The sequence below is a fragment of the Gopherus flavomarginatus genome, chromosome 6, assembly GCF_025201925.1.
Source record: "Gopherus flavomarginatus isolate rGopFla2 chromosome 6, rGopFla2.mat.asm, whole genome shotgun sequence".
Classification (NCBI taxonomy): Eukaryota; Metazoa; Chordata; order Testudines; family Testudinidae; genus Gopherus; species Gopherus flavomarginatus.
The window spans coordinates 49102884-49116599 of NC_066622.1; the positions used below are offsets into that span (position 1 = coordinate 49102884).

General features: G+C 52.0%; 1 protein-coding gene across 1 annotated transcript; it reads left to right on the forward strand.

Moving 5' to 3' along the window:
- The first annotated feature begins 738 nt into the window (after nt 1-738).
- HYAL1 (hyaluronidase 1) lies at nt 739-3852 on the forward strand. The gene is made up of 3 exons (XM_050959164.1): nt 739-1647; nt 3138-3227; nt 3532-3852. The coding sequence occupies exons 1-3, from the start codon at nt 739-741 to the stop codon at nt 3850-3852; spliced, it is 1320 nt and encodes a 439-aa protein (XP_050815121.1).
- Nucleotides 3853-13716: the final 9864 nt, after the last annotated feature.

The following is a 13716-nucleotide window of genomic DNA, read 5'->3' on the forward strand; positions in this document are numbered from 1 at the left end:
CAGTGCTGTGAGCTTCCTCGGAGCAGTGTCTTTGTTGCCATGGCTTGGATTCTGGCCTTGCACTTTAGCACGGCAGCTCTGACCCATGTTCTGTTGACCCCACACTATCTCTTTGACCCATTCTCCCTGCTCCTTCTCCCCCCCCCCCCCCCGCAGGTAAATCTTTAACCTGGGCACAGAACAGCCAACCCAGGGCTCTTCCACCCCATCTGCAAACACTGCTTGCCCTTTGGAGCAGTGGCCCTGGCATCATGGCCCAGCAGTCCCTTCACATGGGGAAAACAGCCCCTCCCCCCCGCCCCGAGGACAGGAGCTCAAGGGTCTGGTTCGGTATCTCCTAGGGAAAGAGATTGGGGGCAGGGAATAGGACCCACTGACACATCAGCCAAGGTCATGGGGAGGACAAAGCTCTGGAGCAGGTGCCAGGCCTCCCACCGCAAAGCCTTGCGAAAGCCAGTGGTTTGATCTCAACCCTTGCTCCTCTGCAGGGAGAGTTATTAGGCTGGACGAGGTCGGGACAAACCAGTAGGAATTAGCATTGGAAAGCTGATAGCACTTGGCTCCGCTGAGGGGGCAGCAGGAATCCACTCCGCATCTCTCCCAGCTTCCCCATCCCTGGGGGGCTGAGTGGGTAAACTAGGCAGCCAGGGCGTCCACTGAGATTTGAGGAGCTGGGCCCCCAGGAGCTCTCCTGAGGCCTCAAAGACTAGACGCCAGCCATTGGCACGCAGGCTCAATATGGCGGCCACCGCGTTCTTACTGCCCTGGGCATGCTTGCTGAGCCTGGCCCTGGTGGCTCGAAGCGTGGCAGATGGGGGCCCCGTTCTCTGGGACCGCCCCTTTGTCACGGTATGGAACGCCCCGAGCCAGGAGTGCAGCACAAAATACCATGTGCCCCTTGACCTGGGGGTCTTTGATGTGGTGCTGAACCGCAACGAGTCCTTCCTGGGCCAGGAGATCGCCCTCTTCTACAGCAACACACTGGGCCTCTATCCACACTACACCCCGCAGGGGACAGCAGCCCATGGAGGTGTCCCCCAGAATGGCAGCCTCCTGGCCCACCTCAGCAAGGCGAGGCACGATATCCAGGCAGCTATATCGAAGCCAAGCTTCCGGGGCCTGGCGGTGATCGACTGGGAGAGCTGGCGTCCTGTGTGGGCTCGGAACTGGGATGCCATGGAGCTCTATAAGGAGAAGTCCCAAGAACTAGTCCAGGAGCAGCACCCCGACTGGCCCCCAGACAGGGTGGCCGAGGAAGCTCAGGAGGAATTTGAGCAAAGCGCTCGGGCCTTCATGGAGCAGACCCTGGCGCTTGGCAAGAGCCTGAGGCCTGGGGGCTTCTGGGGTTTCTATGGCTTCCCCAGCTGCTATAACTATGATTTCAAAGCGGCCAACTACACAGGGGAGTGTCCCACCGTGGAGCAGCAGCGGAACAAGCAGCTCTGGTGGCTTTGGAACCAAAGCCGGGCGCTCTACCCCAGCATCTACCTGCCCAAGGAGCTCCGGCTGACAGACCAGGTTGGCAAGTTTGTCCGGCACCGTGTGGCCGAGGCGTTCCGGGTGCAGGGGCAGATGAGGACCGGCAGCCTCTCAGTCCTACCTTACACCCGTATCCAGTATGACTTCACGGAGGACTTCCTCTCGCAGGTGATGCCCCCAGCCTGCGTTGCCGTGCCCCCTCAGGGCCGAATAGAGGGGCAGCATGAGGCAGAGACCAGCTTTAGGGGTGGGGGTGTTTCGCACCTTCTAGGCCAGTTTCTCTCGGCCATTGCTTATCATTGTCACCCGGGGTCAAGGAGCAGCCATTGGCGGGGAAGGGGTAGAGGGAGGAAGTCTGGTAGGATGAAGTCAGCTCAGGTGTGTGTGTGTGTGTGTGTGTTAGGATGAAGTCAGCTCAGGGGTGTGTGTGTGTGTGTGTGTGTTAGGATGAAGTCAGCTCAGGGGTGTGTGTGTGTGTGTGTGTGTGTGTGTGTGTGGTAGGATGAAGTCAGCTCAGGGGTGTGTGTGTGTGTGTGTGTGTGTGTGTGTGTGTGTGTGTGTGTGTGTGTGTGGTAGGATGAAGTCAGCTCAGGGGTGTGTGTGTGTGTGTGTGTGTAGAAGCCCTGGAGGGCAGAAGGGGGATCCATAGGGAGCCCAGCGGGAGTTGTGTGAGGGACAAGGGCCATATCCTGGGCCATGGGGCCAGAAGAGAGCAATGCTTTCACACAAGATAAAGGTCTGGGCTCCTGGAGGGTCTCTCTACATTTGGCCTGTTTCAGGCTATTCCTCTGCCTTTTCTTTGTACCTCCAGGAAAGAAAATACCCCAACTAAGACAACTCTCCACCCCCCTCCCACCCCAACTTAGCAGAAACCTGTCTTTGTTACACTGCTGTTGTCCCAGTGGCTCTGAGTGATTAGCCAGCAGCTGGGGCCTTGCTTGTCGTTTCTGAGTCAGATTGTTTATTTGCAAAGAATGGGCACAAAGTCCAGCTTCCCTGAACAGAAAGAAACAAGCAACCGGCAGTTTCCTGACTGAGAAATCCCCAGGCCTGCCTCTTCAGTCAGTGCTGGGCCCACCGAGCTGTCCCTCTGCTCGCTCAGGGCCATGACGTCTCCCTGCTTGCTGGCCACCTCTGCTACAGCATCCCCCCGCCCCCCCACAGCTTGCCAAACCAGCTCCTAGCCCCTGCATTTGCCATTAGGGAACCCCACAGCCTGCACAGCTTACCTTCTGATCAGGGCTTGCTATTGCCTTGGATGGTGACTTCTGTTGTTTCCAGCTATGTCATTACATAAAGGGGCTTAATTGCTCCTTCCCTTTAGCCTGCAAGAAGGTTGCTTTAACCAGGTGTGTGATTGTTTGTAGATCCCACTTGCTGGCAGTCATTAACACCTGTCAGCATAACACGGCTTTGCATGTGGGCAGTGAATCGATGGCACTGTCTCTGACCCACCCCCCTCACCTGGAACAGAACCACAGAGGTTCCTCAATCTGGCCTGAGGCAGCGGATGCTGGTAGTTGTCTCCTGTTGTGCCAGAAGGGGGCGATCTGTGCAGGAAGGATGCATGCGTGGGTCCTACAGGAACAGCCTTCCACCCCTCCCAGGTGTCAGTAGCCGAAGCTGTTATCTTCATGGTGATTCTCTGCTTCTTGCAGGAGGACTTGGTCCACACCATTGGGGAAAGTGCTTCTCAAGGTGCCTCAGGGGTTGTGCTGTGGGGCAACGAGGATTACACTCGCTCACGGGTGTGTTACATGGGGGGCTACGGCTGCTTATGGGTTGGGAATGGGAATCCTGGCTGGGGTGTGGATGCTTCTGCGCTCAGAGGATGGGAAGGTGTGTGTGGGGGTCTCGCATGGTGTGCACCTAGCAGTTTCCAGGTGTGTGTGATGCCGAAAGTGAGAGCCCTGGGGTTTGGCTCCCCCTGCACTCAGGAGCTGGGAGGGTGGGCCCCGAAGGAACTGTGCGGAAGGGAAGCACAACAGGAAAATGGGCCCCTCCTCTCCTCTGAAAGAGCCCTGACCGGGCCTGTCTGTGTCCCCGCCACAGGAGTCCTGCCTGGCACTGAAGGAGTATGTGGACAGGAGCCTGGGCCATTACATCATGAATGTGACCAGCAGCGCCACACTGTGCAGTGTCACGGTGTGCTCCAGCCACGGGCGCTGTGTGCGGCGAGCCGGGCACCCCGGCGCGTTCCTGCACCTCAGCCCCTCCAGCTTCACCGTCCAGAGGCACCACAGCCGGCCCCACCTCCACCTGAAGGGACAGCTGGCAAAGCAGGAGCAAGCCAAGCTGGTGGAAGAATTCAGCTGCCAATGCTACACTGGCTGGGCAGGGACCCAGTGTGAACGTGAGGGCAACCCAGAGTGAGAACCTCAGCAGAGACACCCCGATATGCACCCCACATGGCCCCATACACCCCACATATACATCCCCCACATGGCCCTGTGCATCCCATGTGACCCCATACACCCCACCCCTGACATACCCACACCCCACATATACGCCCCACATGGCCCCATGCACCCTACATGCCCCCATACACCCCACTCCTGACACACCCACAGCCCACATATACATCCCCACATGGCCCCATGCACCCTACATGGCTCCATACACCCCACATATACATCCTCCACATGGCTCCATGCATCCCACATGGCTCTATACACCCCACCCAACACACCCACACCCCACACATACACCCCCAGGTGGGCTCACGCACCTTATGTAGCCCCATACATCCAACCCCTGAAACACCCCCCACATGGCCCCCCATGCACCCTACCCCAAAACACCCCCCCCCGCATGGCCCCATTGCACCCACATGGGCCCCTCATCCTGAAACACACCCAAACACCAATATGGACACAGTCTGGGATGCAGTTCAATCATGTACCCCTCACATAGTGTAACTTTGTACTTTATAACAGAGAACATACAATATGTGGAACCCCATCATAAACTGACATGCAAGTGTCAGATCCATCCTGTGCTAAAAAACCACCTCACAGAGAGGTGCATACCACGTATAGTGATCTCTGTCATGTCCACAATGGAGAGAGATTCATACCTCATAGCCCGAAATATGTGTTGAACTAGCAGCATGCAAGGGCTACAACGGTGTAATCCTCCTACACTGAACCATTCAGTGTGGGGCTGTTAAACACCTCCCCTCCATGGGCCCATGCATCCTACGTGGCCCATACACCCCACCCCTGGAACATACCACCACTGGAACACATCATTCTGAAATAAAAAGAAATCACAAGCTAGAGCCATGCAAAGAATTCACATGCCAACCTCAAGCGCTGATTCACACATGCAGAGCACCCGGCACTGCCACCCAATCAAATGGCTTTTTATTTGCACAAGTGTAAGTGTGTGATGGCCTCCATCTTGGCTGAGACCCCAGGGACTGAACAGAAGACCTCCAGAGCTAACCACATGAACGACTGCAAGCTTGAGCTGAAGAGTCAAGGCATCCTAGCAGGGCCTATACAAGGCTCTCATCCTGTGTGGCTCAGACCTATAACATCCCCACCTACTGGTGGATCACAAACACACTGGCATTTTTTAGTTCATGGTGCTATCTAGGAGTGACTGAGGCAAGGGAGAGCTGGCTGAAGGGATTTTGGAAGGAAATTCCGAGCTGAAGGGGTAGCAGGGAGAGGGCAGGAAGCTACATGAGAGTGTTGGAAGGGGACACAGTGGGGACACTAAATTGGGGGGAGAGGTAGATACACTTGCGGGTAGGTGTGATGTCATTGACATGAACTGTGACCGTACAGATCATTGTGGCAACCAAGGTCCTATAGTTGCACCAAATCTTGTGCAAAGGAGGTCAAGAAGGTGCCTATGAAAAGGTTGTAATTTGCTGGTTATGATTATGCTATCTGTATGTGTGTATCATTTTTGTATTTGAAGTTATGAATATTGGCTATGTACTTGTATCTCAGTGTGTTTGATTCTAAGTAGCACCAGTGAAGCATTTGGCCAGCTTATTGAGAAGGAACTTTTCAGATTAAGTGCCCAGCCAAGAAACATGTGAGCAATGGCTGCTCACTTTACCTGTAAAAAATCGAGACATGCATGGACATGTGACTTGCTCATGGACTTGCTCAAGGACAGGGCCAGGCTGGGTGTCAATGGGCCGGGAGTCAAAGGAGTGGGCCAAGCTGATGTCAATGGGTCAGATGTCAAAGAACTGGGACGTGTCGGGTGTCAATGGGCTGAATGTCAAAGGACTGGGTGGGGCTGGGTGTCAATGGGCTGAATGTCAAAGGACTGGGCTGGGCTGGGCGTCAGTGGGCCCGGTGTCAAAGGACTGGGCTGGGCCAGGTGTCAATGGGCTGAATGTCAAAGGACTGGGTTGGGCTGGGTGTCAGTGGGCCAGGTGTCAAAGGATTGGGCCGGGCCAGGTGTCAATGGGCTGGGCCGGGTGTCAATGTGCCGGGTGTTAATGGGCCGGGCCTGGTCTCAATGGGCTGGACCAGGTGTCAATGGGCTGGGCCGGGTGTCAATGGGCTGGATGTCAATGGTCCGGGCTGGGCTGGACCCGATGTCAATGCACCATGTTTCAATGGTGTCAAAGGACTGGGCCAGGTGTCAGTGAGCTGAATATCAAAGGACTGGGCCAGGCCCAGTGTGAATGGGCCAGGCCGGCTGTCAATGGGCTGCGCCAGGTGTCAATGGTCCGGGCTGTGTGTCAATGGGCCATGTACCAATGAGCTGCGCCAGGTGTTAATGGGCTGGATGTCAATGGGCCAGGCCTGGTGTCAATGAGCTGGATGTCAAAGGGCCGGGCCAGGTGTCAATGGATGGGGCCAGCCCAGGTGGGTGTAAAAGGACTGGGCTGAGCCAGGCTGCGTGTCGATGGGCCGGATGTCAATGGGAGGGGTATCCATGGGCTGGGCCAGGTGTCAGTAGGCTGGGCTGGGCTGGGTGTCAGGGTGGATTTGATTTAAATCACTAGTCAGGAAGACTTGATTTATTCATGGATTTCTACATGAAAGTACATTCTTGTTGGTTGTTATAACCTTAATACATAATCTTCACAACTCAGAGATAGATGTAGGTTTCATTTTTAGAAGGTACACACTATGCATTTTTAAAATGATTTATTTTGAAAACTTTTCAGATTAGTTTTACAGCTATATCAGAAAATGAATGATTGTTTTGTTATTTCATTTACCAAAGATAATGGAAGCAGATATTTATGAAGTCACTGGGAGGTGAACTATTTCCAGTTCAACAGGTTAAATCATTAATATTTGGAGGATTTTCTGGCCACGTTGTATTAGGGGGAGAATATTATCAGACAGACATTTAAATTGTTGTATTTAACTAAAACAACGTTATGTATTCTGGATTTTTTTTCTTCAACAGCAACCATATAATATTTTAACAAAACAAGCATATGGATTTTTGAATTTAGTTAAACATTCAAGTTTTTTTAAAATCAGGTTTGTTTTTGTTAAAATTGTTTTTAACTAAAATAGTTAAATGAAATACTTAAAATAAAATTAAATCAACTATGTCAGCCAGATCAACATGAGAAACTTAAAATATTGGCTTCTGCAGCTAGCTCAGTTGTTTTCACCTTCATTTTCCTGTTTGTTCATAATCTGGAAAAGAAAAACAAGCTTCTCTGCTTTTTCAGGTCTTAAATGATTTCTCAATTTGGAAAGAATTAGTCCAAAGGAAGAAATATATTCTTTCTACACCGGCAGAAGAAGCTAATGCTGTTTAAAGTGAGATTATCACTTCAACAGCCCCTGAATCCAAGTGTTTAAGTGACTTCCATTAGTTCACTGGTGTGATTTTCTTTGAAACATCATCAGCAAACATCTATTTCTTGAATGGTTCACCCTTAGCTCTGAAGTTCATTATAGTTGGCATTATGGAGGGATGATTGCTGGATGTCCATGTCATAGCCAACTCCTCTTCTTCAGCAGTTAAGGTTTGACCCTGGTACTGAGTATTGAGAATATTTGCAAGAAAATGAGCTGGAAATAGTGCTTGTCCCATTCGTTTTTTTAATGCTTGTAATTTAACTCTGTCATTGCATATTTCTCTTTTTACGATCTCACTCTGTTCCTTCCAAATTTCAACAGCATTGGCAATAAAACAGCTATTTCCTGCATTTTGTTCAAGGCTACAGAAATAGGCTTCAGGGTACTCAGCATGTGTTCAACATTTCTCTTAAGCCCAGTGCTGAGAACTTTGGCTGTGACAGTGCCATCTATTTTTTCACGATTTTGTTCACAAACTATCATCAGATTAGGCCAGTTCTTGATATAGTGCTCAAAACAGTCCACTACTGAGTTCCATCACATGTCTTGTGGGAGAGTTTGCTTGGTTCCTCCCACTTTGTTCAGAGCAGCTGCTGCCTTTATTTCTGGAACAATGAAGTCTTTGGCTAAGAGGTGCATCAAATAAGCACTGCAACCGTGTGTTATTAGCTTGGGACGCTCTTCTAAATTTCTTCTCATCTTGGATATATTTGCAGCGTTGTCTGTGACCAAGCTGCGTACTAGACATTTGAATTTTTTTTCACAGTTTGTTATAGCTTTTATTGCTACTTCTTGTAAGTATTCTGCTGTGTGTGCATTTCCTGATGTATCAATTGTTTCTGTAAGGAAGACACTCTTCTTCTGTTGTCACACAAGCACATACAACAGGATCATTGTGGACATTGCTCCACCCATCAAGACTCAGGTTAACAATTTCACCCTCTAGACCTTTTGCACACTGCTCAATTTCTCTTTCATACACTTTATCCAGCAATTTGCCTGCGACACCTGCTCTGTTGGGTGGACTGTATCCTGCTCGTAATGACTGAACCATGTTAATGAAGTGTGGGTTCTCAATCATATGGAAAGGAGAGTTTATTGCATAAACAAACCAGGCAATTTTTTCATCAGTTACCTCTTTTTGTTATCTGCTGGTTCTTATCACAAATTTATATATGGTTGTTTCTGGAAGATGTAGATTTTTGTCCCCTTTTTGCTACAGGTGATATACTGTGGTTATGTGACATACATGATGTGACTGAAACACTATCATTGGCGTATAACTCTGAAACTATAGAAAGTATGGTGATCTTGAAGGTGGATAGTCTTCAGAATCCTGTATGTTGAGGGTGGATTCTCCTAAACAAAGTAAGTCAATGCAGTTATTTAATTATTATTACCACACTACTCATTTAGTATTACTCATTGCATTCACTGACACTCACTACTTCTTTAAAGGTGAAATTGTAAAAGGAAGATCTGCCTAATTCACCTATTTATTTTTCATCACAACTGCATCTAAAATGATAGTACCACGGAGTAACAACTATATTTTTTTTGCTCAAACATGAAAATTCAAGAATAGTCCAGAAGGAAGTCAGGCAGACCTTAGGAAAGAAGTACGAAATAAAAAAGTTTACCAACCTGAAGAGATGTTCCTTTCATCATCTTCAACACAGCTTCCTTCTGAGAAGGAACACTTCTCATGACATTGTTTCATGCAGGCAACCAGGGCCTGCATTTCTTTCTTGCACTGTTTGCATTTTGCACACATGCCTGTCTTACCCACAGGTAGAGGAACTTCATTAAAATATTCCCAAACTGGGTCTCTTTTATGGCCTGCTGCCATTATAGGTTTTCCCTTCTAATTATGTAAGCGGGGGAATGGTCCCACTATTGTGGGGAACTTTCCTGGCTTCTGCACTTCCCCGGTGAAGTGGGCGAGCAAAAGGATCTGAGTCCTCGCGCTCACTTCCTTTACCCAGAGGCCTCCCTGCTCTTGAGGAATCCCCTTCCACTCTCCTGTCTGGCATAGTCTTCGTAACCCCAACAAGGCTGGGCCCAGGATTCCTGGGGAGCTTGACCCCCAACCCTGCTGTGGTCACCTAGGACAGAGGCTAGGGTGTCCCCACTCCTGGGTGCTCTCTGCAGTGGACACACTTCCCTGACCCACTGATCATTACATGCAATTTAAAGAAAATACAAGTTGTTTAATCAACAATTAATTAAAAAAAAAGAATAAGGACAAATGGGAAAGGTTAAAGGAAAACACATCACCCTGCTCTGTGTCAGGGAAGATTACAAACAGTGTCTCTGGAACGTCAGGGCAGTTCACTGTCTGTTCCTTGTAGGTCCCAGGCTACCTTCTCAGGCCCTGGTTGGCTGCAGGGATGCTGCGGGTTGGACACTTGCTCTGATGGTGGCTTTGGGTGGTGGGACCCTTCTTCCTAGCATCAGCTCCCCCTCGGGTTAAGATCCCCCACCCAGTCTGACCTGCAGGGACCCTTGGCTGGGGGTGTCTTTCTGCCCTGCGCCCTTTGCCCAGAATACCCCCTTCGCTGGCCCCAGTTGCTCACCACACCTGGCTCTGTGGCTGCAGCTCTGGATCTGATCTCCCTGGGCTGTGTCTCTGGCTCTGTGGCTGCAGCTCTTCCCCCAGGAGGTCTGCTCTGTGGGCTGCTTTTGTGACTCTGCTCCCAGTTCTGACCTGCTTCTTGGGCTGCTTTTCTGGCCCCTCTGGCTGGTGTGGCTCTGCTCCCCAGCTCAGCTTGGGTCTCTGCTTTCTCCTTAGCTCAGCCCCTCTCTGTCTGACTCAGGCAATTCCAGCTCACATGGAGGATGGGACCCTGGCATCCTGACTCCCTGATTAGCCTGTCTGCCCTGTCAATCAGGCTGATCTGGAGCATTGGCCTCTCTCCATTGCCCTTGGAGACTGTCAGTCTTAGGCTCCTGATTTCCCATCTACCCTTCCCCTTTCTTTTAGCGCTGGGAATTAGCAACCAAAACACCCTCACTGAATGTTAGTAATAGGGTGACCAGATGTCCTGATTTTATAGGACCAGTCCTGATTTTTGAGTCTTTTTCTCATATAGGCTCCTATTACCCCTCACCCCCGTCCCGATTTTTCACACTTGCTGTCTGGTCACCCTGGTTGTAAGCCCCTTACATAGTGAGAGAATGATATGGTAGATCTCAAATCAATGAAGGCTACACTCAGGAAGACCTCAAGACTCCTGGAATATGCTGCTCAGTTTCACTTTTGTTTCTACTGCCTGTCCCTCCCTTCTCACATTTATCTCCAGACTTCTCCTTGTCAAGATCTATTCTGACCCCAACAATCTTTTATTTATTGAACTTTTTGAAACTTTGCACTTTTAGAGAGAGGTAAGGGATTGACTCTGTACACAAATGTGCAGACGGACAATAGGGTTGAGGTCTGTTATTTCTCACCTCTGAATATTATTTATTTAATTATTTAAAAACATTTTTGCTATTAAAAAGCATGTTCTCTCTGGAGACACAAATCCACAGTTTGAGAACTGCAAAACTAAGCATCTCTGATAGCATCTTCTAGATCAGGGGTGGGCAAACTTTTTGGCCTGAGGGTTGCACTAGGTTTTGGAAATTGTATGGCGGGTCGGTTAGGAGAGGGGGGCATGAGCTAGCCCCTATCCTGTATCCACCCCCTGCTGCTTCTGGCCCCCTGACCCCCCCCCCCCCCAGACTCCTGGCCCATCCAAACCACGCTGTTCCCTAACGGTGCCCCTGGGACCCCTGCCCCATCCACCCCCCCTGCTCCCTGTCCCCTGACCCCTTGACTGCCCCCCGCCGCCCCATCCATCTCCTCCTCTCATTCCTCACTGCCCCCCTGGAACCCCTGCCCCATCCAACCCCACCCCTTCTCCTTGACCGCCCCTGGAACCCCTGCCCATGACTGCCCCCCGCTACCCCATCCAACCTCTCCTCCTTCCTGACTTCTCCCCCCGGGGTCCCTGCCCCCATTCAATCCGTTCCCCGCTCTCTGACCACCCTGACCCCTATTCACACCCCCACCCCCTAACCCCCACCTTGAACTCTCCTGCCCTCTATCCAACCCCCCTGCCCCCTGACCCTTTACTGCATTTCTTGGAGCACTGGTGGCTGGCAGCGCTAGAGCCACGCTGCCCAGCTGGAGCCAGCCACGCATTGCACAGCACAGAGACTGCGTCAGTCTGGGCTCTGCAGCTGTGCTGCCCCAGGAGCTCGCCACCCCCCCACCCAGAGCATTGCACCTGCGGCGCAGTGAGCTGAGGCTGCGGGGGAAGGGGAACAGTGGAGAAGGGGCCGGGAGGCTGAACTCCTTGGGCCAGGCGCTCAGGGGCCGGACTGGAGGGTCCCGCAGGCCGAATGTGGCCCGCAGGCCATAGTTTGTCCACCTCTGTTCTAGACTGAGTCTCACTGGGTGGATAGAAAGATTAACCTAGATAATCTATACATAAACCCCTGGAATCCCATAAAATTGGGTCCCTAATCCATGAACAATTGGAACTCATTTACAAAATTTGTCTCAAACATTGCATGAATATATTGTCTCATACTATAGAATTGGAATTTATAATCTCTATTCCATGATGAGATATTTTTGAGCTATAATATATCTTAATTAAGAATTTAAAAGTATTTTATAAAAAAATCCAATTTAAGTAAAAAAAAATACAAAGTTTTTCGTTTAAAAAATAATAATTGATTTTTATCCACCCTGCGGGTGTCAATGGGCAGGGCTGGCTCTAGGCACCAGCTCTCCAAGCATGTGCTTGGGGTGGCACTTTCCAAGGGGCGGCATTCCAGCCCCCTCCCCCCTTGTTTTTTGTTTGGAGCTCAAAAAGCTGGGAGCTGGCCCTGAACCAAGATGTTCCCTGTCAGCTGAGGCTGTTAGGCTGAGCTAGAACTGGTACTGCAGTTCTGGCTTCAGTGGCTAGATGGCGCTCATGGCAGCCTGAGTTGCACAGACTGGACTGGATGCATAGCTGTAGCTCAGGAAAGCTCATGCTGAAATAAATTTGTTAGTCTCTAAGGTGCCACAAGTACTCCTGTTCTTTTTGCGGATACAGACTAACACGGCTGCTACTTTGAAACAGGCTGGACTGCAGTTCAGGCTGCCCTGCCGCTGGAGAGCCAGAGCATCATCCTCCGGAGCTGAGCCCGGGCTGCGGGGGAGAGAAGGGCTCAGCTCCCGACCGGAGGATGATGCTCTCGCTCTCCAGCAGCAGGGCAGCCTGAACTGTAGTCCAGCCTGGGTGTGAGGAGCCGGGGAGGGAGGGAAGTGAGGCCCAGGATGCAGGGAGGGGGGAGGGGTCCTGCTGCCGCTGTTGCTCTGAGTTTCCCCAGGGTGGCGCAGCGTTTCCCTGCCTGAGTGGGCTGTGCAGGGTGCTGCCGTGCTGGGCAGGGGACACGGATCCTGGCTCACGTGCTGACAGGGCGAGTGGCTGGGCAGACTGAGCTGCCAGGGAGCTGCCCCCTCCACTGCATATCTCCCCCACCTTAGCCCCGTGCTGCCTGCCCTGGGTGGGGAGAGGCAGAGCCCAGCTCCGAGCGGGGCAGTGGATACTGCCCCACCAGGAGACCCCCGCTGCTCGGGCACCTGGGGGGTCAGTGTCTGTCCTCTCAGCTCTGCCTGCACGGGGCTGGGGAAGCAGCTGTCAGCGCCTGCCTCTCTGAGCCCTTGCACCCCCCCAATCCTGCTCGCATGCCCTCCACTTGTATCTCCCCCCATTGCTCCTTTGCTGCACCCCTTCCCCTTGTACTCTCCCTTCACCTGCACCTCTCCCCTTGTACCCTCCCACACCTCCCCCTTCCCCTGCACCTCTTCTCCTGCAGCCCTCCTGATACCCCCTCTCCTCCTCCGCGAGTACATCACACCCCGCTTCTCTGCCAGTGTAGAGCCCCCAAGCACCCCCACCCCCGCTCCTCTGCCTGAACCCTCTTTACTAGATCCCCATCCCTTTCTGGGTACAAGGTTTGAGGGTTAGTCCCTGTGCCTTCCATGTGCATTTGGAGCACTAAAGATGGGGTTGGGGGGGACGGGGTGGGGGGAGATTTATAGTAAAGTGAAATAAAAATAGGAGAAACGGTTTGATCCCCACTGCAAGTGTAAATGGGGATTGCTGTGGTGACCAAGGAGGTCACTTTTTTGGGGGGGCAGGGGCAGCAGGGGTTGTGGCTGGAGGGGGAAGAGAGAGCCCAGGGCTGGGGCGGCAGGGGGTGGGGGAGGGCACTGGTGTGGGGGGAGAGCCCAGGGCTGCGGTGGGGAGCAGCCAAAAATGTTTTTGCTTGAGGTGGCAAAAAACCTAGAGCCGCCCGTCAAAGGGCCAGGCCGGGCACCAGTGGCCCGGGCCGGGTGTCCCTAGCCGCCCAGTTCACACGGCCGAGGGGCGGGTTCAGCGCTCGGCAGCCTCCGGCC